This window comes from Triplophysa dalaica, chromosome 4 (genome assembly GCF_015846415.1).
Source record: "Triplophysa dalaica isolate WHDGS20190420 chromosome 4, ASM1584641v1, whole genome shotgun sequence".
Lineage (NCBI taxonomy): Eukaryota > Metazoa > Chordata > Actinopteri > Cypriniformes > Nemacheilidae > Triplophysa > Triplophysa dalaica.
This window is the reverse complement of record NC_079545.1, coordinates 28,739,369-28,766,046: the sequence shown is the minus strand read 5'-3', so window position 1 is coordinate 28,766,046 and position 26,678 is coordinate 28,739,369. Positions and strand designations below refer to the sequence as shown.

The window sequence follows — 26,678 nt, the reverse complement described above, 5'->3', positions numbered from 1 at the left end:
TTATACGGAACCATAGGCTCACAAAAAGCAAATGAACAGCAGTGTCAAGGCACTTATCTGTACTTTTGTGTTCATGTTAAAAGCATCACAAAACATTTTTGAGTCATACACAATGATGTTTAATGAGATTAAAATAGTCTAACAACAAGGAAACTGCTAAGCTCCAGTAACCTTCACATTTCGACAACACAACATTGATTTTTTTATTATTTTGATTTATGAAACAAACAACTGACAGGTCTATTAACATTCACCTCATTCTGAATGCACATTTTTTATTTGACATTTCAGTGATAATAACACTTTGTTTTGTCTCGTGTCTGTATTGTTGGTTATTTATATGCTCAGTTTCATAGCATAAGTGTTTGATTTCTGTTCCCTGCTGTGATTCAACTGTATTTGAGTGAACACAATCCTTACAAACCCAACAATTAATGCAAACAACTTCAAAATCATTCAGATTAGTATAGCGAGACAAACACAAAAGATGAGGAAACGTAATATCATGTGATTGAGCTACAGTACTAGAAGCAGCCTTCTCAGCCAATCGGTGAGCTGCTGAAGGTCACGTGTCACAGCGTGTTGGTGGAGGAGGACGCCAGTCGTTTCCCGATGTATATTCTGAAAAGAAGTCATAAAATGATATCTTCTGGCATCGTATGGTTTGGTATCGGGTCACATTTGTGCTTTTGTGAAGCGCGCTCACCCCACACCGAGCGTCAGAGCGTGAGAGGCCAGCAGAGACGAGAGGAGGACGAGGAGCACGCCTGAAGAAAACAAACCTCTCTTCATCACTTCAGTCTTCCTCACACTCAGAGAACTGCACTGTTTCGGATGATGAAACACAAACTCCCTGAAGACACACAGAATAACACATTCATGTGCTCATCACAATCAGTCATTTTCTCAGGTTTGGTGTTCTTACACTACACTTCTCGCTTTACTTTGTTGAAATGATTTTGTCTATTGTGTGTTTTTAAAGAAACACATGAGATTAACTCATCTTTAACTCCTTTTTATACATCAAACCAGACGGTGTTGTTCGTTTTTTGCTATAGTTTCACTTGATAAACTATTTTTTGTGTAAGTGATGTAATGATGATTGTGTTGATGAACTCTTCACACCTCGACAGGAATCAAGTGTTCACACTGCACAAAATCTCAAGGAGCATTTTCTCTTGTTTTCTAGTACAAATATCTGTTTATTCCTAGATTAAGATACACTTTCTTGACAAGAAATGTAATAATTAGTCTTTATTTATGGAAGAAAATATAAGAATGAGGGTAGTTTACGGTATAAAACAAGCACTAGAATCTGCCAATGGTGTGAGAAAAACTACTTGAGTTATGTACTGGAGAAGAAAATCAAACTAAATTCAAGTTGATTTTTCCAGAAATGTTGTGGTCAAATAATCTTTTTATCGTTATATATCATCTGTGAAAGGTGAAGGACCAAAGAACATTGGCACAATCAACACGTTCTGGCAGAACTCTTGCTTGCTTGTTTTTACCAATAAACTTACTTAATTCTTATATCATTTTTAAAAGCAAGACTAAATATCTTTTCCAATGTATATTGATTTGAGAAGTTTGACATAATTTGCTTCAGACTAGACAAACATGTAAGGTAAGAATGACGTTGTTTGCAGTGCAGAGATGAATTACGTCTCTTACTTTGGCGGGAGGTTTTCTGGCCGACTGGACCAATCCCAAACCCATTCAGTCCTCACTCTTCTATTGCTCTCATCGGACTAAAGAGAAAGAAACAAATGAAGAGAGATGACAACATTGGTTCTATCTCAGCATCTGATCTGATGAATTGTAAACATCATTTGTCAGATTGAGAATCCTCTTGTGTTGTGTGTTTTTTGATGTTACCTGTATAGTAACACAGTCTGTGCTGCTGCTGCCGCCCTCGCTGACTGCTTTAGGAGATCCTGATGTTCTCACGATCTGTGGAGGACTGAATTCAGACTGAAAACTGAACTCATTGATCTGTCCTGAATCATTTCACACATTAATCTTCTTTTATTTTACGCTTGTTAGAAAGTAAGTGATGCAGACTCCAGTGTTTGAGTTCTGCAGAATCTTTGGACACTTGAGCACACATTGAGACCTTGCTGAGAGACGACTGAAGTGAATGATCTGACAGCTCTTGAACTGAGATGTTAAAACAGAATGACATTTGATTGTTTCTGTCGTCTGGAGAAACTAACACACACTGTAGTAAACTGAGATTCATAATGTAAACATGACATTAAAAACCTTCATTTGGCTTCTCAGTGAAGCAGAATGAACAACATCGCACTCAAACATGAGATGAAACTCAACCTCACAAACCTTTCACTTTGACTTCTCTCACACTCCAACTGAGCGTCCAGTAGAATTATCTCCATGTCGCTCTGAAGGACGGATGATGATGGTCTCTGACTCTCTAGATCAGCCCAAGAGCCTGAAATTACACTTCACATGACTCGAGAAGAGTGAACAGACCTTACATTTACATTTACTCATTGAGCAGATGCTTTTATCCAAAGTGATGATGAACGGAGACGTCACTGTCTGGAGTAATGTGATGTTTACGGATCATCTCCTGAAGAGATTGTGTGTGTCTGCTTGAGTTCTCACGTCTGATTTCTAACCAACATAACACACATTTAAACTAGAAGTTATAGGGCTCTTTTTGAACTATCTAAGCGTATGGTCTAAAGCACAGAGCGCAAGTGCACTCAGGGCGTGTACGAATCCACTTCTGCTAGTTTAAGGATAGGAAAAACGGTCTGCGCCAGGTGCATAACACGCTCTTTAAAAAAACAAAAACATATTGAGCCATTGACTTTAGAGCAGGTTTGAGTCGTTCTTTTTTCAGTTCCCCAAAATAGCAACACACCCGCTAACAATGCCCCTAAACACACCTCATCTTTAGACCAGCACGGCCATGGGCGCACAAATGGACAAAAATGCATTTCCTATTTAAACAATTGAGAAAAAGAGAACTGCGTCGGGCTGAAACTGTCAAAAACACCTTCGCTGCCGCATTGCACCAGGTGTTCGATAGGACCAGATATGTTTGTCTTTAAAGTTTGTATATAGATTTAAGATTTAGTTTATACTGTGTTAGCTTTCTTGAGTAAACTTTATTTATCATGTTTTATTTTTCTTAATCACTCATTTGATTAGTTAAAACACAGCATTTTGTACAGCAAGATGTTTTTCAGAGCCATGCGTTACTTTGGTAAAGAATTTTTTACATTTGAATCAAAATGTGAATTTAATTTTATACTAAATTGCTCTAACTGTCAGTTTATTGTGTTTAAAGTGTTTTAATTGATTTATTATTTCTTTTAGTTTACAATTATGTTTATCTAAATGGTTTTCTTAGGGCCCCCAGACGTCTAGGATCGGCACTGCAGGAAACACTGTTGTTGCCAAACAAATCGCTCTCTTACATAAGCACTTTATTTCTGTTACAGATTAGCAAATCACCTCTCTCTCTCTCTCTCTCTCTCTCTCTCACAACACACAGTCACATCAACACATTCAGTTATCACAGCATAATAACAGACACTGTGTGCATCTCTCAATGACTCAAAACATTTAAGACATGTACAGTATGTTTAGTTATAAACTGTCTTCACAGTAACTGGATTACAGCTGAACCTGTTTACATAATAATACAGACAAGCAGACGCACAGAACTACTGTGACAATACAGTCATATGACACAACACTTAAACTAATGGAAAGTGTTTTCCTCATGAGTGTGTATTGTTAATCAGTGTAGTAAATGTGAGGTTAATTCTCTTACCGTGTAGAGCATCATCATGACACTGAGATCCAGACAGAGACATGATGAAGATGTTCAGCACTCACTTCAGCTCTCTCTCTCTTTAACATGTGTGTGTGTGTGACACGTGATCGTCTTTTCCTCCAGATGGCGCTCAGTGGCTCCAGAGAGTTCAGACACTACAGATACGAACTTTCCTAAAAGTGACTATTAAACTATTTCCACTGATTTTTCTTGTCCATTGAGCATTAAAAAATGATGACGTTGTTTCTTATTTTAAAAGAGACTTTTGCTGTTAAAACTAGAATATTTCGAATCTATTTATTCTACTGAGTATCTGGTAGCAGACCGTTTATTGGGCTTAGAACCGAGATTATTATTTAGTGATGAGTCGCTAAAGTCATTATTTTTGTAGACCGATGAGGAAATCCTGGCCGATAAGCTCCGCCCCTCATTCTACATGTGTGACGTCGCTACAGTAATCTCCTCCCTCTCTGCACGTTGCTTGTCATAATATGCGTCCATGCTGGTGTAAACTGTACCAAAAACGAAATGTTGTTGTGTCATATCTGATCTTTGACACATTCTGGATGTGCTACTAATATTATGATGAGTAGGTCATTCTAAAGGTCTCTCTCTCTCTCTCTCTCTCTCTCTCTCTCTCTCTCTCACTCACACACACACGCACACATTGAATAGGTTGTTCAAGTGTATCACCAGCAGAGGACGACAGAACCCGCAGTGTCATCAGGCTCAGAGGTTTTCTCCAGATTTCAGTGTGTTAAGATGATGAAGGGAAGGTAACATCAGCTTTATGATCAGTACTTACATTCGGCTGTTTACCTCAGTGATTTCACAGCTCCATCATGATGCTCTGCCCTCAAGGTGAAGGTGACATGCTGGGAAAACTGTATTGGCCTACAATAGATTCATGTTCTTCATGCAAAATAACTTCTTTGTTATATATAGGATGCATTCGTTATTATTTTTACACATGTGACACCGTACTAACCAAACCAAACCTAAATCTGCGTGGATGTTTTGATGATATGTGTGTGTCAGTCATATTAAACCTGATTCACTTTCAGTCTGTGATTTGTGGAAGAATGCTGATCCAGCTCTTCTGTGTCATGTGACCTGTGGATCTGAACAGAACATGCTGGACTGACACTTTAGAGATTACCATCCACTGCTATATATAACACAACATATCCAAATACACATCACACACTCGCACACAAATCTTATTGAAAACACGTCTCTCTGTGTTATTGTAATATGTCAGTGCAACATGTGCATAAAGAAGTAATCATATTAACAATTTAACACAATTTGTATTTTATTTTTAACATATAACCTTTTAGGACATTGAAAACAATATTTTTAGTTAAAAAATGTTTATTGATTTCAAACATGAATTGTAACTTTGAATGATACATATCTGACCACACAAACATAAACTGTACAATAAAATAAGAAATGAAGAACATTTACAAGCTCAAATACAATCCATGTGTTTCACAAACTCAAGCTGCTGATAGTAAAAGTGTTTTTAAACACATATCTTATTTACTGGTAGAATTTCACAAAAGCCAGAACAAAATGTTTAAAATGTTTACAAATCCAAATGTTATTAACCTACTCCAAAAGAACAAACCATAATTACTGATGGTACAGTGCATTATATTGAATTGAGAGTTTGTCTGTATGAGGAGTTCAATATTTGTTTCATCTGTAACAGTATAATGAAATCTGTCTTCTGTGTTGTAAACAAACTCTGATGGACAGCAATGACATCATGAGATGAAGCTCCGCCCCCGGCCTCACTGTGACTCTTCTCATGTACAGATGGAGATGCTGAAGTCCGGTGACGTCTGAATCCTCTGAGCGGATCAACATGAGGACGTCTTCTGATGATGAGATCGCAGGACAACGCTCGTGTCATCGGCCTAAGCATCTTTCTACACAAACACAAACACATGGTACAGAGCCGAACAATCATAAGTGCAGGTGACACTTAAATCTCTCTCTGAAGATGAAACATCCTGAGGCCGTCATGTTTTAGTCTGAGCAATGTTTGTGTTGTTAGAGAGGAAATATTTTGTGACTTTTCAGGTCCTACTTTGGTTTCTGGAGTGTCCAACAACAAGTTTACATTCATACACGGTATAAAAACACTTTCATTTTCTAATAATAGTCAATAATTATCACTTCTTGACTGACTCTCAAATTATTTGTTCGGGCGATTCTTCCGTTTATTTCCCTCCTTTCAGTCAGACTTCTCTGATGTGATTGGTCAAATGGTCTAGTCTGCTGTGATTGGTAGACCGCTTGTAGCGTCGCAAATGGAACGTAGGCGGCATTACACAGAGTGACGCAAATGTGCCCCGGAACTCAAATTAGAACGACAGACGACTCGTTGGCGTGATTCAGAGTCGACTCATTTTTTCAGGAGCCAATGGCTGCGTCCAAATATCCACACTTGAGGTCTTTGCACTTGACCACTTGACCACTTGACTACTTTCATGACATATTTCCTGTTCTAGAGGGCATGTAATATTTCTAACCCGATGGGACACACTAAGCAAGTGCAAACAGGTAACGTATATCAAAGTGATGTTTCTAATTATGTGATAAATCAGTTTCATAAAATACAAAAGTGGAATTTTCACCAATAAAATATGTAACACTACGTTTTAATTTGAAATTATATGTATGCTACTGTAATATCTAAATATATAGTCACATCTGATTTATTTTTATAGTGCTTTATTACACGGCTCATTTAAATGCTGGATTCTGATTGGCCAGTCGCGACAATCCAAGAATTGTTCTTTTCAAATAAACTAATAACACCCCTTGACCCGGATGCTGCGAATCATTTTGAGAAGAGCAGTTTAATATTACACAAACATTAATTATAAATATGTCTATTAATAACATATATGACATTATATTTACAAATGATTCAACCAATTTGTCTGTTCGTGACATTTGCACGTCGTTTCTTACTTTAAAACCCAAACTAAACCTCACAGAAGGTCTGCATTCAGTAAAATGAGCTGATCAAATATTTCAAATTCACATTTCATGTCCAGTTTTTTTCTCATGTGGAAAGTAGGCGAGTAATAAGCGGTATAATGCACAAGCAGCCGGTTGTTATCGCCAAATAATCCCCTTCAGTGTGACACATGACCTTTCGCTTCACATCCAACAAATTGATGGGGATTATTTCTGCCATAACAAACGGCCGTATGTATATTATCACTTACTTATTTGTCTTATTTCAAAGCACATGTACCCCAAAAAACAGAAGAAAAACATTGAATAAATAAAGATTTAATCTAAAATGGTGTGGTGTACAGTAATTTACACTGGAAAGCTTTCCGCAACATTTCGAGAGACCAGAGCAAAAGTGATGGATGATGGGATGCACTTAGCACTGAATACCACTCAGTAGCAGTATTACAGATTGTGTGGGTTTAGTGTGTGTTAAGCGCACTGCACTTTGGCGTATGTAAGATATTGGACAGACGTGCGCTCTTCCTTCCTGTCGCATTCACATGGTCTCAAGGGGCCAAGACCGCAAGTGGGGTGTTTGGACACAGCCTATTACTTTTCATTTCGTTCACTTTCGCCTTTACAACTCAGCAGACTGCTTACATTCACACGCAGAAACATTACAAGTGTGTAAGGGTGTGTGTGTGTGTGAGGGGGGGGGGGGTTACCGTGGTAAAATGCACAACGCAGAAAATTGAGATGATGATGATGCCAATGATAATGGAGGCGATGGACACATACAGAGCCATCTTTCCTAAACGCCTTGAACCTTCATAATCCTCCTGCTCATAACTGTTTCTGGACTGAACACAAAACACATTTCATGTAGAAAAGACACACACACGTCACCCTAAACCACACTGTTACACCAACCTTTCTGCATCTCTGTCAGCTCTTGAGTTTCACTAAAAATATCTTCACAATGTCAAAATGACTTATTTGATCATCCTTGTGGTCCTCACACACAAACACCTTCAGCGTAGCAGAAATAACAACATACTACACAAAACATCACAAACGACACTGTCACCATAGGAGAATATTCAAACATATAACATACTCCTATAGATACAGTATATCCATATGAATATAACAATAATAAATGTGTTGATAATATTTTATAAGTTGTCACTATATGACTGAGATCATTGAGTGATGACAGCACAGGTGACAGGCGATCATTAGTCTGTTGCTATGCAGTTACCTGCCTGTTGCTAAGGTGTTGTATGTGAAGTCACTAAACAAGCCAAAAGAAGCAACGTCAGGTGTCTGTGATATCCCGCTCTACAGATGCCCCAACAATCCCCCTCAGTGTAAGATTGGTCACATGTCATTAAATTCGTCCGCTTGTTTATGAAAGTAGACTTCTTGTAAACAATCAGAGGTATCACAAACTGTTTTATAACATCTCTAACCTGAAGGATGAGCGAATGTTTTCCATTCTTTAATCACAGGGACGGATGTGATGATGACAGATAAAATCACAAAACAGTCGTGTTGGTCACACTAACACACACACACACACTCACCATGATAGAGAAGACCAGTGCGAGGATGTTGATGGGATACGCGGGACAGAAGCAGGTGAGGATGGTTAACAGCAGGTAATTTTTAAGAGGAGGACGTTGGGTCGCAGGGCCAAACCAGGTTCTAAATAAATCCAAACTTCCATCCAATGAACCCTTCACATCCGACTGTGAGCCGTCCAGAGGCATTGTGACAGCCTGATGACAGAGCAGATCTTCTGCAGATACGTAACAGATCAAATGGAAGAAAACCAAAGCACACGTGCTGAAGACGGATGTAAAATCAGTTGAATAGATCGGCACAGAGGAAAGTGAGATGAAGAGTGTTTCGGGAGGGGGGTTCAGGTCTTTGTGGGTAAGAGGATCAGGGGGTAATATGGACCACACTTTCCCATGAACACATTCCTAACTCGCCAGAGCGTGTGCGTACGTGTGTGTGTGTGTGTGTGTGTGTGTGGTATTGGGGTCACAGGGTATCAGGTGTGTGTTATGGGGCACGGAAACAAACATCACAGCTCAAAGAGAAAGTTAAGGTCTGATTTCAAGCCTTGGAGCTTTCATGTGATCAGCAAATCAGATGATCAGTCTATTTATTCCTAATGTTAAAACTGTTCGTAATGATTTGTAATTTTAGAAACTTGTCCAAATATAACACACTCGCCGATTGAAGAGCGAAATACTTTCTCTCGCCGAATCAGATTATTACTTGTCAAGTAAGCATCACAGAGCAAGAATCCATATCCCGCATCAACATGATGAACAGCTGATCTCTACTAATGCACAAAGAAAAAAACACCACCGACGCATTATATGGAATGCTTAAAAATAATTTATTAGGATCTTTTATTTGAACATTTCCAGAGGTGGAAAATAAAAAAATACAGTCAAGGGAGAGTGGACTATACGAGCATCAGGTCACAGTGATGAAGCACGTCTCCGTGGCGACAGACAGAGCGTTACCCCCTGATGCTTTCCAGTTCAGTTCCTGATCCCAGAGCCCCGCCCCTTTTACAAATCATCCAAACAAACATCAACAACAAGTACTGTCAAAATCTGAGAAAGGAGTTAAAACAGGTCTTGAAAAATAGAGCTTCTCTTCTGAAAAATAATTTGAATGCCTCGGTCAGTTCAAACAGAACTTATTGCTTCAGATGGTTAAAGAGTTCCAGTGCGTGTGGTGCAGAGCTTTCTGTAGAGTATAAACACACAACAAAACAAACCCATCACACAACCCAGTTTCAAATATTGTGTAGTGTGAGGCTGGAAACATGAACATTACAGCAGATCACTGACAGACTCAATTCATCTAAACCAGCGCACATGTGTTCATCTGTACTTCAGTGATGAACTCTCAACATGTGTGTGTGTGTGCGTGCGCTCGCATCGTAACACACGCACGACCAGAAAAAACACACAAAAAACAGGACACTTACTGAGATGTAACAGCGCTCCGACTACATTGCTTTAAACATTTGTCCTTCATTTAAAAAAAACAGCATTGTACCGTCTAAAACATAAGAAGAGAGAGAGAGAAATGTACAATAGTGTTACACTGCGCAAAACATGTGATATATACAGTATATAATATATATGTCCACACATCAGCACTCCTCACTGTCTGAGGTTCCCTTTGATCTTTCAAGAATACACGACCAGACGCCTCATCATTGATAGCAAACATTAAAAACAGTTTTCACAAAAAAACCTGAAAAACTGAAAGAGAACGAGTAGAAATGAAGGAAAGTGAAGAAACAAACCTTCCACAAAACACAATCTATATGTTGTATTTGGTGTCACATGCACAAAGCCAGGAACACGTGAATGTGTTCATCATCATCATCATGTTCTGTAGTTATTTCCGCTCAAACACTTTGTTCCAAACACTAGCGCCCAAACTCCAGTGTTTATTGCTCACATACACAGATATAAAACTGAAAAGAGAATATTGCTTAAACATGATCTTAAACATGAATGACGACAAGTGTGTAATGTTAAATGCTTTCTGTTATCCTCCATGTCTTTAAACGTCATCCATGTAGACAGCACGCTAGAGTTCAGAACAAAGTGAGAGAGTCAACGGTCCAATGAGAGTCTGAGAAAGTCAAAACCCCGCCCACAAAAACCCACAAGATATGTACAGTATATACAGACATTGAGCTTCATTCATGACATGACTGTAAATCACACGTATGACGGATTTACACACGCTGCTAATTTCATGAATCAAGGCCCCTCACGTAAAAACCTAATTTAGCAAAAAATATAAAAACTCTTTTAGCTCACGACGCTTCCAAATAATTTGACCAATGCCGCGCACTTAAAAACGTACCAAAATATACATTTTTTGTCCTGTTCTTGTGTAGTAAATTTGTTCATGGTTGTTTACATTAGTTATGAACCTCAATATGAAAAACACTCCGGATGTGTTTCTCAGCTCTCTCCGTCCGTTACAGCATGAGTACAGTAAAAACATTCAAACACATTCAGCAAAAAAACAACAACAGAACAAACTGGAAAAACTTGTCAAATAAAAACGGTGGAGTATAAAATTCCTTGCGTGTTTCCCCGTGTACAATCAAACAGCATTATTTTCGGGCACGTGACAGCACGTCACACAGGCCGCCGGAGAAACAGATGGAAACTAAAGGTGATGTTAGTAGAGTAAAGGGAAAATGAAATGCGAAGGACCGCAGATGCTCGTGACATCATCATCATTCGTCCGGCGCTGGAGGTCCAGTGGAGGGTCTTCAGTGGTAACCGTTGGTGAATGCGGTGGCGATCAAAGGACCCTTGAAGGAGAGAAAGAGTGTGTGATTCATGACCACAGATGATCAGCGTTATAAACGTGTGTGTGTGGGCTCACCCCAAGGCCGTGGCTGAACCCTGCGCTGGGGGCGGGGCTTGCCGCACTGATGTAGCCACTCACTCCTGAATCCTGATTGGCTGCTGCGTACAGGTCTGCCATTGGCCCAGGACTGCTGGTACTCAGAAAGGCAGCACGCGAGGGGGTGGAGCCTGTGAGAATGTTTAATGAATTATAAATGTAGGGTTAATGTATTATTTATGCGTTGTGATGTCTTATGAATAACGGTCACTACAATTAATACATTATGACACTTATCAATACATTGTCACACTTTGCATTGGTTATAGATCTTTACAACAACATTTAATGCATTCTAACAAATATAATGAACGATTATAATGCATCGTGATGATTCAGACCTCTGACCACTGCTGCTGCTGCGGCCGCTGCCATTGGTCCGTACGCTGTCAGTGGAATGGCTGTGAGACACAAACACACACACAAGTCAAGTCAACTTTATTTATACAGCACTTTTACAATTTCATTGTTACGAAGCAGCTGTTCATGAAACAGATTGACTATAAGCAAATCAATTAAAGTTACACATTTAAAAAACCCAAAAACAGACACACACACGATATGCACATGCACTAAAACACATAGACACTCACACAAATGTGGAGACACACAGACACGCAGACAAATGCAGAGACACACGCACACCACACAAATACACATTCACACACGCAAAAAAACACGCACCACACAAACAAACACCTACACAGCAACACACGCCTCACAAACACACACGCACACCAACGCGCACACACACAATCACCACAAAAACACGCACACACACACACACAAAAGAAAAGGGTTGTTTTGTTTGTTATTCAGACAACATGAAGTCAAGACTGTATGTGAAGGGTTAGTGTGAATCATCTTGTTTCTTGGTGGTGAAATGATCTCTATTGTCTGCAGTGTGCAGGTCATTTTGTATGTGAAAGATCTCATACGTGTGTGTGTGTGTGTGTGTGTGTGTGTGTCAGATGAGGGACTGACCTGTGATCTCAGAGGGGTGTGTGGACGTCAGAAGCGGCGTCCGCTCTAAATGGAATTCTAGAGCGAGCAGAAAGAGCAGATTGAGAACACACAGACACGTCAGGAGAGGACACACCTGACCTGACTAACACAACACAGGTGTGTAGATATATCTCATGAGTGTATTTATGATTGAAACATCAAGAGAGCGTGCAGTGATGGTCAGTGAAGTCATTAAATGGACGGACGGGTGACAGAGCTCACCTGGGAACTGATAGGTGTATCCTGGTGTGATTCCCGGGTATCCGCGACTGGTGTATGTGGCCGTCTGGAATCCGGGATAACCTGAGAGAGTCAAGACAAACACATTCTCCACTTACAGCTCAAACACGACAGATATCCAGAAATATCAGAAAGGGTTTTGTGTGATTTAAGGATTCAGTGAATGTGATGAAGATGAATTAAACTAACATGAAGTGAACATGAACATGACTGCTGTTCTCATCTCACAATAATTCAACACAATTCAAGTTCAGTGATCTCTAGCGTGGATGTTGATGTTGTAGTTGCGTGTTGTGAACAGCAGGGTGCAGTAAAGTCTCGTCCGCTCATGTTTGTGTTCTTCCACTTACCCAACATGCCGATTCCCAACATGAAGGATTCCATCCCATAGGGCATCACTCTAGAGCGCCCGCGGGCCGTCCCCACCGGTGACATCACTTCCTTCGGCTGAGCCTTCTTACACTCCACCTTCAGTCAATAAATCAAACACAACACACGCTGTCACACACGTGTGAGAAGTGTATAATCACACACACACACAGACACGCACACACACTCTCTCTCTCTCTCTGTGTGCAGTGCAGGACACTCACCATCTTGTTGTTGATCTCATGGAAGTGGATCTCACAGACCTTCTCAACAACATCTTCATTCTCAAACGTCACAAAGCCAAACCCTGGAGAACACACACACACAAACACAAGTGATTTCATGAGGGGAGGGGGGAGCACTTACATTAGACTGTACACCCCTCACTGTAATATTCTTCTGTTAAGAATGTAATATCACGGTCACATCAGACCTCTGGAGATAAATCCCCTCACCTGTCACTTTATAGACAAAGCCACAAGCTCCGCCCACCTGCAATCACACCAGGTGTTTCACTACTACACTATTGATCAAGACTAACCCTCTTGTACCCTAAACCATCTCATTCTTTTTTCTCCTGCGCTCACTTCTGCTCCACAAGAAATCCTCACAATGACTGTATGAGCATGCACACACTTGACTAATGGAATAATTATATGACTCAACAAGCTTCTGAATAGAACTGTGTGTGTGTGCGTGTCTGCATGTGTTTGTGTGTTTATATGTGTGTGTGAATGTGTGCGTTTGTGTGTTTGCATGTGTGTGTTTGCGTGTGTGTGGCGTCTCTGCTGTACCTCTGTGCCTGTTGGTGGTTTTGTCAAACATGAGCATTGCGTCATCGACCTGCAGACAAAACACACACAAAAGATCGAGATGAGCCACTCACAGCCATTACACAGCATGAGGCTTCATTGTCAAGCTCCTGAGGAACACACAGAGCAGCAGATGGAGGGGCCGAGAGAGGGGGTCAGAGTGGAGAGATAAAAGAAGAGAAACTCAGGAGTGAGAGAGAGAGAGAGAGAGAGACAGAAGGTTGTCAGTGTAATTTCATCTGAACACTGTACAGTCAAATTACAATCACACAATAACATCAAGGTTTATGATTTAAATCAACACAATAGAGAGTTATTCGACCTTAAAATCCTCTCTCTAGAATGATTTCAGTGGTAGGTCAACTCCTAACTGGACTGTTGCTATCTGCACAGCTCACTGTTGGCTGAGATCTCACATGTTACTTTGGTGTGCGGGTAGATTCACAAGCCCCCCCCATCACCTGCTTTACGGCATACGTCACTTTTTACTCGTAACCTGGGTGATCTAGTTCAATGCAAGTCTTCAAACCATCACCGCAGAAAAAAACAAAGAGGAAAAGAGAGAGAGTGATCGACACGAGCCTGAACACGAATCAATATTTGGCGGTCTTACAGTCGCTGGCGCGAGCTGCACGTTAGCCTTCCTGCTACTGGATTTGAAAGTCTTATATGTACATTTTTTCTTACTGTCCTGTACTTTAGTTATAAGGCTGTGCTCACGTTGATTATTGGCGCACTAACGTCACTGGCTCACCAGAGATGAGGTAATGTTGCTGGGTCTCAAAAGAGAATGTGGCGCTGACGTCACGCAATGATAAATGCTGGGTGTCGCGGCCATATTTGTAGGTGGTTGCGGCTCGTTTCTGCCAGTGAGTTTAGTTCAATTTTGTTCCGTTTGACTTAATTTATAAAAAATGTTCACCGCTTCTAATTCTCTTCACACCACTGTACGCAAAAGCAAGGTGAGAACCGTAGTAAAACAAAATTAGATGCGTTCAATTTAATGCGGCGCTGCGCAAATCTATCAGCGTATGAGATTAAAGTACCGCGATAGCGATTCAAGTGCAGATTTCTCAGTATTTGAATCGGTCTCGCGGTACTTTAATGTCATATGCCAAACAATCTGCGCAGCTCAACATTAAACTGAACGCGTCTGTTCCTGAAGTCACCGATTAGCCTCTTCGGGTGTTTTATCAGAGTTGGGGCTAAACTCGACAGGAAAGTGGATCTCGCGGGTCAGAGTTCAGAACCGCTGTGTATAGTTTACGATCGTGTCTCGTCACAGATTGAGAGTTATGCTTGTTAGGGATGGGCGATACCACCTTTTTTTGATGCGATACGATACCGATACTTTTTCTTGACATTTTATCGATACCGATATCGATACTGATGATGGACATTATTTTTTATATATATATTTTTTTTAAATAAAAATATAATTACAATTAAAGAGAAATTACATACTTGTACTGGCTATTATTAGCAAATTTACAAAAAAAAGTAATTTAAACAAATAAATACAATATTTTAACAACCTTCTTACAAAAATATTGATTAAATAACATAAATCTTAATAAAAGAAACAAAAATAGCACCAACAAAAAAATTGCATATTTTCTCTGCCGTTTTATTTTTAAACAGGCCATTTTTCTTAGGGTTTAACATTTTGTTTGTACTGTAATATACTGTATTTTGAAGGAAAAAATATTGATTAACTAACAAAAATCTTAATACAATCAATAAAATTACAAACAATATAAACTGTGCATACATTAACTTAACTTTTACGCTTCCTCTAAGCCATCTTGCAATTCTCTCCTCTGTTTAATGTGCAAGTGTGCAATACATGCGTGTTGTGTATGTGTGCGTTACGGAGCTGAATAGCACGTCCATCTGACCGCGCTGCGCAGCCGGAGACCGATCCGTGTGTGACGTCAAACTGTCGCGAGAGCTAGTACTTTCATAACATAGTGTCACTGATCGGCATGCACAGAGCTAACAACATTTAGTTATGCTGAAACTATTAATGTAATTAACCAGATAATCGATACTTTTCTGAAAATATCGATACCTAAATAGCATCTTTTGAGTATCGATATATCGATACTGCAGCATCGATGTGCACATCCCTAATGCTTGTAAACGAAGACTACCAAACCACAATAAATGTTTGTGGTGAAAAGTTGTTGATTCGTTAAGTCATGCACGTAGACTAATGTTATCGCTATCTATAGTTACTATGAAGGGCACGATTACGACAGCGAGTTTAAGTTATTGATTTTACCCATCACACAAAGCACAACGCCTGGTCGTGAGTGTGTTTCTCAAAATATACCTAAAGAAAATTATTTGCGTTGTGTTTTGGGTGACTGCAAATGTGTTATGAAGCTAACGTCAGCTGCTATGTATCTAGCATGCTATGCGCTAACGGCTAACAACCAGCTGCTACCTCAGTATCTAGTTTGAACTATTAGTATAGTCCAGTAGTTACCCCGCGAGAGGCAGAAGAGTGCTTTAGTACACGCACAGTTTATGAATGATATGATGAAACAGTCAACAAATTCACGTGTATTGGGCTGCCAAAGGTGAAGCTTATAGCGACAGTATTTTCGACACTGATAACAGACAATTGCGCTTATCAACAACATGGAGGAACCGTGAGCAAACTTTGTCTAATGTTGTTTTAAACGCACACTTCACCCAAAAATGAAAAATTCTGTCAACATTTCCTCACCTTTGAGTTGTTCCATATGTGTTTAAAAGTCTTAGTTCTGATGAACACAGAGAAAGATATTTATAACCAAACCCCCCCCCCCCCCCCATTGACTCGCATAGTAGGAAAAAATACTTTATCATATTTTTGTTCTGTTGAACACAAAAGAAGATATTTTGAAGAATGTAGGACAGTAAACAGTTCTGGGGAACTTTTGACTGCCATCGTATTTTTCCAACTATGAGGGCCATTCTTCCTAATATCTTTCTCACATTTATACAGATCCGTAACATCTCAAAGGCGAGGAAATGTTGACAGAATGTTCATTTTTGGGTGAACTGTTGAACTGTCTATTAAAAGCAGAACAGTTTTGTTTGAAGCACACATGGAGAATGAATAAAGAATCAGTGAACCACCGAAGGAAGGAAAGTTCACACACTACAAGAGCGCCGTTACTAAAGAAACTTTGTAAGAATTTTTATTAGTTGTTGAGCAGAGACGACACCAGTGGAGGAGAATTTAAACAAACTCTGTCTGCCCATCGCTAAAGTTCACTGTTGCCATAGAGACGCTGAAGTACAACTAGAGGAATGACCCCCCCTCAACCTTTCCCAGAGAGAGTGAGAGAAAGAGACTGAGAGAGAGAGAAAGACAGTCAGAGAGAGAGAGAGAGAGAGAGAGAGAGAGAGAGAGAGAGAGAGAGAGAGAGTGAGAGAGAGTGAGAGAGAGAGAAGATAAAGTTTTGTCTTTATTAAATATGTTTTAGTCTTCTAATGAAGCTCTTTTACTCATTTTTTAATGACAATTCATCATTAGCAAGTAATGCTTTTACTGGAACCACTTTGCAACTGCATAGCAACACCCTAGCAACCACCCACAACACTCTCTTGAAGAGTGCTCTGCTGTAATGTTGTGTTTTTGTGTCGTGTCCGTCAACACAACTGTAGTGTTCTAAAACACAGATCTGCATGTTTGATATTCCTCGCTCGACCAAGCACCAGAGCGTCTGATAAAACTACACGCGTGTTCTGTGTGAGGGATTCCAGCAGCAGCTGACGTGTTTAATGACCATGAGAAAGGTCAGAGACTCTCAGACCGGACAGGTCGCTGTCAAACACACATTTACACTCTGACATTTAACCAGAACACCCCTATTGAGAGCTGCCCCCCCAAACCTCAACCATCATCTCATCTGCAGACCGAAGACCGGACAGCTGCTTTATATACTGAACATATCAATCAGAAACATCTTAGAAATGTAAGAAAACTGATGACAAAACAAATCTCCCAGCAGAATCTCATTCATTGTCGAGCAGATTGTGTAAAATACAAACATGAGGATTATAACTCAACAGTCAAACCTTTCATCATATCTACATAAATGTTCATCTGTCATAGACAAGCTCAAGATTAAAGTCCCCATGAACCAGGAGTTGCGGTCGTTTTTACTTCTGTGTTTTGATGCATCAATGTCTAATTAGAAAAATAGTGGGCGTGGCTTTTGTCTTTCTCTGCGATTTGATTGGATGTATAAAACAGCCGTTGCATTTTACAATGTAACTGGCAGCAGACAGAGTGACAACTAAAGGGGAGGAGTTAACGGAGGCTCCGCCCAATCTGTAAAACATACGTCATTTAAAATGGATTGACACTTCAGGAAGGAAGTACATTTTCAGATTTTAATTGAACATTAGGAGGCCACACAAATTTTAAAAAGACATTGACCCAAATTGATTAACTGTTTACAGTAAACGCTGCATTATTTCATGAAAAGAAAGACATTTTTTATTTCACTGGGACTTTAAACACTCAGAAACATTTCTGACGAAATCAAACTTTCTTGTTTCTCTCTTCAAACGGCGCAGCAGACAAAAGCTCCAGTGAAGCTGTGAAATCCTCCTCTCACGGCTGACTGAACGCTAACTTCACCCCAGCGTCTCTCTCTCTCTCTCTCTCTCTCATCATATGTATTGTTGTGGGACGGGGCTCTTGGACGGTCTGTTCTTGTCTTTTGTGAGGCTGATCATATTCCATTTTCATACTGTGTCTAACAGAAGAGACAATGAAGGACACCGAGAGAGTTTCCCGGACGGATCAGGTGATGTTTAACTCTCACGCTGTTCACTTTATAAAACTTCACATCCATGAATGCTTTTACTTCTCTAAATAATCACAAAATCTAATCTAGAGAGAAGAATACTACCGAAACTTGGCCGGTGACCATCAAGACCTGCCTCGCCACTGCATCACAACAACACAACAACACAACACAACCTCTTATTCACTTTCATTTCACGTGATTCTGTGATTGTGTTCTATAAAGTGTGTCCAGCCAGCAGACAGGTGCACACACACACACACACACACACACAAACGCACTCACACACACGCTTGTGTGGTGTACGTGTGCGCACAATACGGCCAGCAGGTCACCGTGGAAACGAGCTGTAGAGGGTGGGGGGGCAGCAGCTGTTCCATTAGATAAGTTGAGATTCTGAGAGCCCCCTCCCTTCACACATCACTCCTCTCAGGACCACCTTCACACGCCTTTCCACGGTAAGAGCCACCAATGAAATCTTTTCAGATGGAAGAATAATCTCCAGTATCATCACATTAAAACACATTTAGTTTAGATATCATCTGTTACAGAGCACAATAAATAAATAACTTAAGGTTGTCATTCACTTGATATATATATATTAGTGGTGGGCATAGATAATTTTTTTTAATCTAGATTAATCTAGATTAATTCCAAGATTAATCTAGATTAATCTAGATTAAAATGGCTCATTTGAATTCTGCCGAAGGCATTCAGAATATGTGTGCTACCCAAATAATGACTAAAAGTAAGTCTTTGAGAACGGGTTTCTCAAGCAAGGTGGCGCATTAGACCAGGGGCTCATCTCCTGTTTCCAAAATGCATCACAAACTGCTTGAGAAAGCTGTTCTACTATGATAATTGTGATGAAAATAAATTATGTTCAATAAAATGTACTTGTGTTTACTTCCGCATTAGCTAAGGGATGATTTCCGTTTAGGTGGTACTTGAGACTGGAAGAGCTCCTACAGTACATTTACATTTAGTCATTTAGCAGACGCTTTTATCCAAAGCGACTTACAAAGAGTGAGGGAGCAACAAGAGATGTGTCATACAGGAGCCATAATACATTAGATCTCAATACAAAGTTACTGGTTTCAACTAAAGCTAGACCACTACCTGTTGAGAGAAAGTGTTTTTTCTAAACCAATTCCGCATTGCACAAGGTGCAAACAACCTTAGTCTTGTCGATGTTTCTATTGGGAAGCTTCTTAAAAATTAATTTTCCCTGAAGCAAACCCGGCGGCTTCATAGCTGCATCCATGTTAGCACGTCACGTTTGATGCGGTAATTTCACAGTAACGTTATGTTGTGTTCAGACCAAACGCGAATGGCGTGTCAAGCGCGAGAGATTTATATGTTAATGCAAAGAGCCAATAGACCTACTTGCTGCGCGAATCACGCGAATGAAGCCCTGGTTATGAGATGATGAGGCGGCGCTAAGGACGCGAATGAAGCCCTGGTTATGAGATGATGAGGCGGCGCTAAGGACGCGAATGAAGCCCTGGTTATGAGATGATGAGGCGGCGCTAAGGACGCGAATGAAGCCCTGGTTATGAGATGATTAGGCGGCTGGTTATGAGATGATGAGGCGGCGCTAAGGACGCGAATGAAGCCCTGGTTATGGCTTCTGCTTCCGCGAATGACGCGAATCACGCGAGTTGAAAAATCTCGTTTTCGCCCCGTACAGTGCAGTTAAGCTGGTATACATCCGCGCTAAAATATCAAGGTGAAAGTCATCATAGCTTGCGTAGTATAGACCCAGCTCACAACCCAACTTTGAGAATAGATAAACGGCGACATTTTTTTAACGCGCGATAATAGTCTCGATAATAGTCTCACTGCGTTAACGCCCACCACTAATATATATATATATATATATATATATATAAAGAAAGAAATGAAATGACAGGCTGGTGTTTGTAATCTTGTGGTTCAATGTTTAGGGCTCTTGTTCGCTCAGGTCACTTTTCAGTCCTTTAAACTTCTACAACTTCACTCTGTAGTGTGTGTCCGTCCTCGCTCGCCCCTCTCTCTCTTCACACACTTTATAAATGCTCCGTTGTGTTCAGCGCTCTGATCTCTCATACACACTCACAACAATCTTACTGTCATATTCACACACACTCACACACACACCAATCCAGTTCTGTGTGTTCTGAAGACCAAAAACTCATTTTCACTCATGTCTGGTTTCAAGGAACAGAAGAAACTGCATATTGAAATTAAAAAAGATCACAGATCTTTTCTTTGTTTTAACAAGAGTTTGATGTTCTATTTAAACATCAAGATTCTTCTGATCTCACGCCAATTAATGAACACCTCAAACGTGACACGCAATTATAATCCAATCACACAAGCCCAGATGAGCAAGAACCAATCACAACAGAAGCACACAAACACGCAGGAAGAAGATCCGCTCATGTCAAACACCGACATTAGAAAGAAGTGAAACACAAACTCACTTTTCCAAACTGATCGAAATACTGCTTGACGTCTTCAATGGTGGTGTTGACTGAAAGTCCTCCAACAAAAATCTTCTTTGTTCTTGTAACCAGCTGTTAACACAACACAGAGAACCGTCACACAAAAACATGACGGCCAACAATAAAGGCTGGAATGAATCTATGTGGCACTTCATGGTTTCCTCATTTTTGTAAATGTCGCTTGGGACACAAACATGGGCTGAATCCTTTAATGTTCAGTTCAATTCTATTCAAATCGATTTCTATTGGCCTCTCTGCAAGTTTGCATCACTGCAAAGCAGCTTTACACAAAACACATTGTAGGACAGACAGTAGAGACATCAGTAAAAACAAACACTTCAGAATAAATAAAGAGATGGTTGAGATCTAATAACACACATCTTTGGACCATTTCTGTTTCAATGTTCAATAGTACACACAACAACATTCACTGAACATAAGACATGTATCGAATCACATAACATCAATAAAATAATAAGACGTGTAATAGAGAGAAAACTCACTTTGGGTTGAGCTCTGCGCGGGAAAGCCACTTTCGGGTCAATCTAAGAGAGAAAAGACACGTGAATGAACAAAACCACCCGAGTTACTAAAGACACGCCATGACTTCTCATTTTAAAGCCAGCAGATTAAGAGTTCATGTTATCTTTTATTATTCCTATATTTTTATTAAACGGATGATTTTATTACTTGTTTATCAAGTGCAAACATTGCAGTTCTAGGGGAAAGAAGTATTGTGAGCAGAAAATGTCAGAAGTTTTATTAAACATCACAATGGAAAGATCCTCAGAAATGTGAAATGAAATTCCCTGTGTCGGCTCTGACCACCTGATGTGGAGAAAAATTATTCAGACATTCGTTTTATTTTGCTTAAATGTTTGATTTGTTGTGTCCAGACACTTTAAGAGAACATGTTAATGTGATGAGATCGTCTGCATGATTACATCAAAACTCATTTCCTGCAGATCTCAAAAAGAAAGAAAGTCACTTCTCACTCGCTGGAAATAAAGAAAATTCTGGAAATTCTGTCTTTTGAACACACACGTGGTTCTTTGTGTCATTGATCTTCCAGCGATATTCTGCTTCATGAAACTTCATTTAACAAGCAAGAAAATCTAGATGAGCAGAACTAGACGAGATCATCTCCATCCTAACTCTAGAGATCATATCTATCAGCCCAGGTCATGCTGTTATTCACTGTCATCATTACATCTACATCACCGACTGCATCCATCCCACAGACTCTAGAGGTTTAATACTACATCACACACATATATATTGTATATAGTCACCTTCTGATGCCAAACCACGCCCCAACCTGCACACGAAACAAACAGCACACATACATACACAAAAACAAGATGCCAAGAAATCTGATTGAGCAACACGTAGCAGTACATTATTTCCATTGTGTCCAGATGGCAGTGATGAAACGCTGTCTTAATGCTAGAAGAACCATTCTTGATCACGTGAGAAAACATCAGCTAACACATTTCTGTGGTATTTTCTTCTGTTAGTCTGTGTCATTATCTCTGATCAGAGCTGACGGTGAGAGAGATGAGAGCAACTCATGAGCACAAAATAATGAAAATAAGAGAGGGGTAGAGACTCAAGACTTGTGTGTGTCCCTCTGGTCATTTTTCGACCTAGGCAACTGTCTATGTCACCGGTCGGCCCTGATGACTCGTGTCACCGTGGGGACCAAAAGAGAGGTTCGCGCAACCCCACAGGCGCAAAAAAAAAAAAACATAACAGTATTTTTTGAAAATCTAAACATGCAAAACAGTCTTCTATGACCTTTAGGGTAAGGGGATAAAATATACAATTTGTGCGGAATAAGAAACATTACGCATATGGACTGCCCCCATGGAGATAATAAACCAGACGTGTGTGTGCGGCTTGTCTGTGTGTGTGTGTCAGCAGGAAGCTTTGCTTTCATTAATTTTGAGGACAAAGATGAACCCCAAACAGATGGGATGGAGAGATGGACACCCCCTCATGATACACACACACACGACAACAACCTGACAACCATCCCCACAAAAATTACACCTGTAATAATAAATCAAATCAGGGCTTATTGAAACCATAAATTGTGTTCTTTGTGCCAGGTTTATTAAAGTAAGTGTTAGAGCTCTATGGTGTGTGTTTACTGTCCTGGACGTGACAAACAGGTGAAACGTATTTATTTATATCATATTAATTAAAACTCTACTGTGGCTCATAAAACCTTCAAACACGTTTCTGATGTGAATGTTTACAGGGGTCATTGAGGTCACGGCACACATTTAACTAAATACTGTACGACAATGACGCTCAAAAACATCAAACTGTGAATATATGTGTGTGACATGATGATAAATCTCAAGAGAGGTTTTGTTCAGTTTATTTCCTCAATCTGATTAGTTGCTTTGGCAATCCATACTCATTACGGATGAAAGGGGAATTCTCGTCTCTCCACACCTCTCCAGCTCATCACATACACACACATCAATGACAGAACTCTCTTCTCCTCCATCAGTTCTCTATGACACAAACCCGAGGTCATTAAAAAACACTGAATCTATCCAGCGATGTGTTCTGGATGTAAGACTTTAATGATCATAATAATAATAAAAACATTACGAAGTGTCATATAGCCCCTGATCTGAAGTATATCACAGCTGAACGGCCAATAAAACTGAAAAACTACAGACAAACAGTGGCTGTATTCCTGATGACAAGCGTTCACAAAGCAGAAGAGATTTCTCTGTTTAATATACAAATAAAGTTATTTCAAGTGCAATAACAACTAACTTCATCACATTAAAAATCTGACATATTTATAAAACATAAAATAATAACCACCTTTTAAATAATGCTTTAACAAAATACAAGCAACACCTACTCAACTGAACATGATTCACAGGATGAGCTGAATGATTTCTGTGATATAAATGTAAAGATAAAGACTTTGTTCAGGAGAAAATATGTGTGTTTATGAGATCTGACCTCACATTTCTTAAGTCTCGTGTTTCTGTTCTCTCTCGCTCTTCATGAGAAAACATTCTCAGCGTGGTACATCTCTCCAGCTGTACGTCTGTCTCACGATATCCTCTTTTCATTTCCCGCATGAATCGCAAGACAAGACGCATGAGAACAGAAGGAGGACGAGCGCAGAGACTTCAGCGTCACGTCACAAGCAGCACATCAAGTAAACCATCAGAACCATCACCACACAACCGGGTCTTATTCAGGAACACGGCTTACTCATGTTTGTGAATTCCTCCACATGTGCTCTTTCAGATCCGCTGGAGCGACCTAACAACAACACAACAGCCCCCCTTCAGTGACCCCAGGAAAACATTAACACAACAGAGACTCACACAGCACCAGAAAGAAGCATTCAGAGCCATCAATACATCCTTAACACACATACACAACTTCAGGTTATTCCAGGCCTCCTGTTAGACATCAGAGAACACAAACACCTGGAATAATAAATAGTGTTCCTGTTGATCAACTGAACATTGCGCTGGCAACACAAGAGGTTATGGACTCTTTCAATAAAAACATCTGCATATGTGTCAAATAAAGCAATGAGCTGTGTGAAGCAGTGGGTTACAAAGCATTTTATCACAGCTAAGGCCAGATTCACATTTGGCATCTTAAACCGCATGGAAAACGTGAGCCGCACGTCTTTCTCTCTTCAAATGACCCCGCAGTGTGGGTTACACGTTTCGAATAGTTGAACTGTTTCCATCTCAAGCGCCACCAATGCGCCTAGAAAAATGTGACACACACCGCATGTTATGGAAACAACACACTACTCACTTGTCATTGGCTAGCTGTGAAAAGGAGCTTTACGTAGCGCGTTTTTGCAGAAAAGTTGAACTTTTTTCAACTTAAAAAGACGGCCCGAGCTCCAGAAAAAGATGCCGGTGCTGGCGTTTAAAAAGGATGTTTTTTGAAAACAAGGTTTCCTCCATAGGATTAGAATGTAAAACAGACGCTAGCAGTTTTGAAAAAGAAGTCAAGGTTGAACATGGCCTTAGCTGTTATAAAATGCACTTGTAACCCACTGCTTCGCGGGTTATTGCTTTTATAAAACGGTTACTCCACATGTGTAGCAAGGTTTTATAAAATAAAGTAAATGAAGTGATATTGAGGCTATGTAATGATGTTAGCAGTTATAAATCGGGTATTTAGCCAATCAGCTCAGATAATCAGAATCAATGATCAGAACTGAGTGTTTTATAAGAAATGTTTTAGTGGTATATTTACATTTATGCATTTGGCAGACGCTTTTATCCAAAGTGACTTGCATTGCACTGGACGTTTGTTTCTGAGTGTGTGCAATCCCTGGGATCAAACCCATGACCTTGGTGATGCTCTAACCACTGAGCTACAGGAACGCTGTACACTTCACACTCCTCAATGTGAACCAAATATATACACATGAACCCAAAGTTGACAAAACATACACCGCTCTTATTGTGCATCCATCAGTTCATCTCCAAACTCTTTCAGCAAAAGACTTTCTTATACAGATCAAAATCCCCAAATACCCCCAATAAACACAATCCAGTAAAAAACACTGACCTCAGTTTCCCTAGTTTAACATCCTTTTGTTTCGTCGCATTACAGAAATGGAATGGTTGTGAAATGTTGTTTTATGTAGACTGTAGGTGTGAGCACTGGAACAACATGTTACAAATAAAGCAACAACTACACAATCTGTTAAGACGATGTGTTAAACATTACATCTAAAACTGATGATGTACCATTAAAGGAGTAGTTCACTTTATAAATAAGTTTTCATGATCATTTACTCCCCTCGTCTCATCTAAGATGTTTATGTGTTTGTGTCTTTAGTGGAAAAGAAATGAAGGTTTTTGATGAAAACATTCCAGGATTTTTCTCCATATAGTGACTTCAATGGACTCCAAACACTTGAAGGTGAAAATGAGTTTCAGTGCAGCTTCAAAAGACTTTAAACCAAACCAGACCATGAATAAAGGTCTTATGTAGAGAAAACATCAGTCATTTTATAAAGAAAAAATTGTATATGCTTTATAAACACAAATGCTGGTCTTGCTCTGTTCTGCGATGCGCGTTCATGACTTCACATAATACATAATTACGTTGAAAACTTGCACATTCACCTTGTAAACATTGACTCCATACTTCCGTCTACGTCAATCGTCACCTTTTCAATTATATTATGTATTACGTGGAGTCATGGACGTGCATCTTAGAACAGAACAAGGCGAGCATTTGTGTTTATAAAGCATATACATTTTTGTTCTTTATACAAAATTAGTGATGGTTTCTCTAAATAAGACCTTTATTCATGGTCTGGTGTGGTTTAAAGTCCTTGAAACTGAAACTCATTTTGACCTTCATGTGTTTGGAGTCCATTGAAGTCACTATATGGAGAAAAATCCTGGAATGTTTTCATCAAAAACCTTCATTTCCTTTCCACTAAAGAAAGAAACACATAAACATCTCAGGTGACGTTAAAGTAAATGATCATCTACATATCTTTTGAAAGTGAACTGCTCCTTTAACAATACTAAATATCATGTGCAGGGCACATCTGCGGTCAGGCCCGTGTGCTCTCTCTCGGATGGATAACCAACAAAGTTGTTATGGTGACAACAGTCCCACATGGCGACTGAACCCATGAGTAGGCCCCTGTGACTAAAGGGTTGCCAGG

The 26,678-nt window shown here is 39.8% G+C and overlaps 3 protein-coding genes across 3 annotated transcripts in view; all 3 read right to left on the bottom strand.

The window, feature by feature from the left end:
* Positions 1–108: 108 nt before the first annotated feature.
* Positions 109–4,472, bottom strand: zgc:73226 (uncharacterized protein LOC402792 homolog). Its single transcript, XM_056747219.1, has 6 exons — positions 3,809–4,472; positions 2,341–2,452; positions 1,879–1,963; positions 1,675–1,751; positions 707–853; positions 109–621 (listed from the first exon to the last, which is right to left on the bottom strand). The coding sequence occupies exons 1-6, from the start codon at positions 3,849–3,851 to the stop codon at positions 573–575; spliced, it is 513 nt and encodes a 170-aa protein (XP_056603197.1). The 5' UTR covers positions 3,852–4,472; the 3' UTR covers positions 109–572.
* A 15-nt stretch (positions 4,473–4,487) lies between these two features.
* On the bottom strand, positions 4,488–8,727 carry LOC130420126 (transmembrane protein 233-like). Its single transcript, XM_056747220.1, has 3 exons — positions 8,377–8,727; positions 7,516–7,650; positions 4,488–5,748 (listed from the first exon to the last, which is right to left on the bottom strand). Exons 1-3 carry the CDS (start codon positions 8,560–8,562, stop codon positions 5,737–5,739), a joined length of 333 nt encoding a protein of 110 aa, XP_056603198.1. The 5' UTR covers positions 8,563–8,727; the 3' UTR covers positions 4,488–5,736.
* Positions 8,728–9,187: 460 nt separating this feature from the next.
* LOC130419704 (RNA-binding protein Musashi homolog 1-like) overlaps positions 9,188–26,678 on the bottom strand; it is a 20,005-nt gene continuing 2,514 nt past the window's right edge. Inside the window, exons 5-14 of the mRNA XM_056746626.1 lie at positions 21,484–21,525; positions 20,960–21,052; positions 13,666–13,714; positions 13,096–13,178; positions 12,853–12,970; positions 12,485–12,565; positions 12,242–12,298; positions 11,599–11,658; positions 11,237–11,388; positions 9,188–11,162 (exon numbers count right to left, since the gene is read on the bottom strand). Of these exons, the coding sequence (XP_056602604.1) occupies positions 11,121–11,162; positions 11,237–11,388; positions 11,599–11,658; positions 12,242–12,298; positions 12,485–12,565; positions 12,853–12,970; positions 13,096–13,178; positions 13,666–13,714; positions 20,960–21,052; positions 21,484–21,525 (777 nt within the window). The 3' untranslated portion in view covers positions 9,188–11,120. The remainder of the gene's footprint in view (positions 11,163–11,236; positions 11,389–11,598; positions 11,659–12,241; positions 12,299–12,484; positions 12,566–12,852; positions 12,971–13,095; positions 13,179–13,665; positions 13,715–20,959; positions 21,053–21,483; positions 21,526–26,678) is intronic.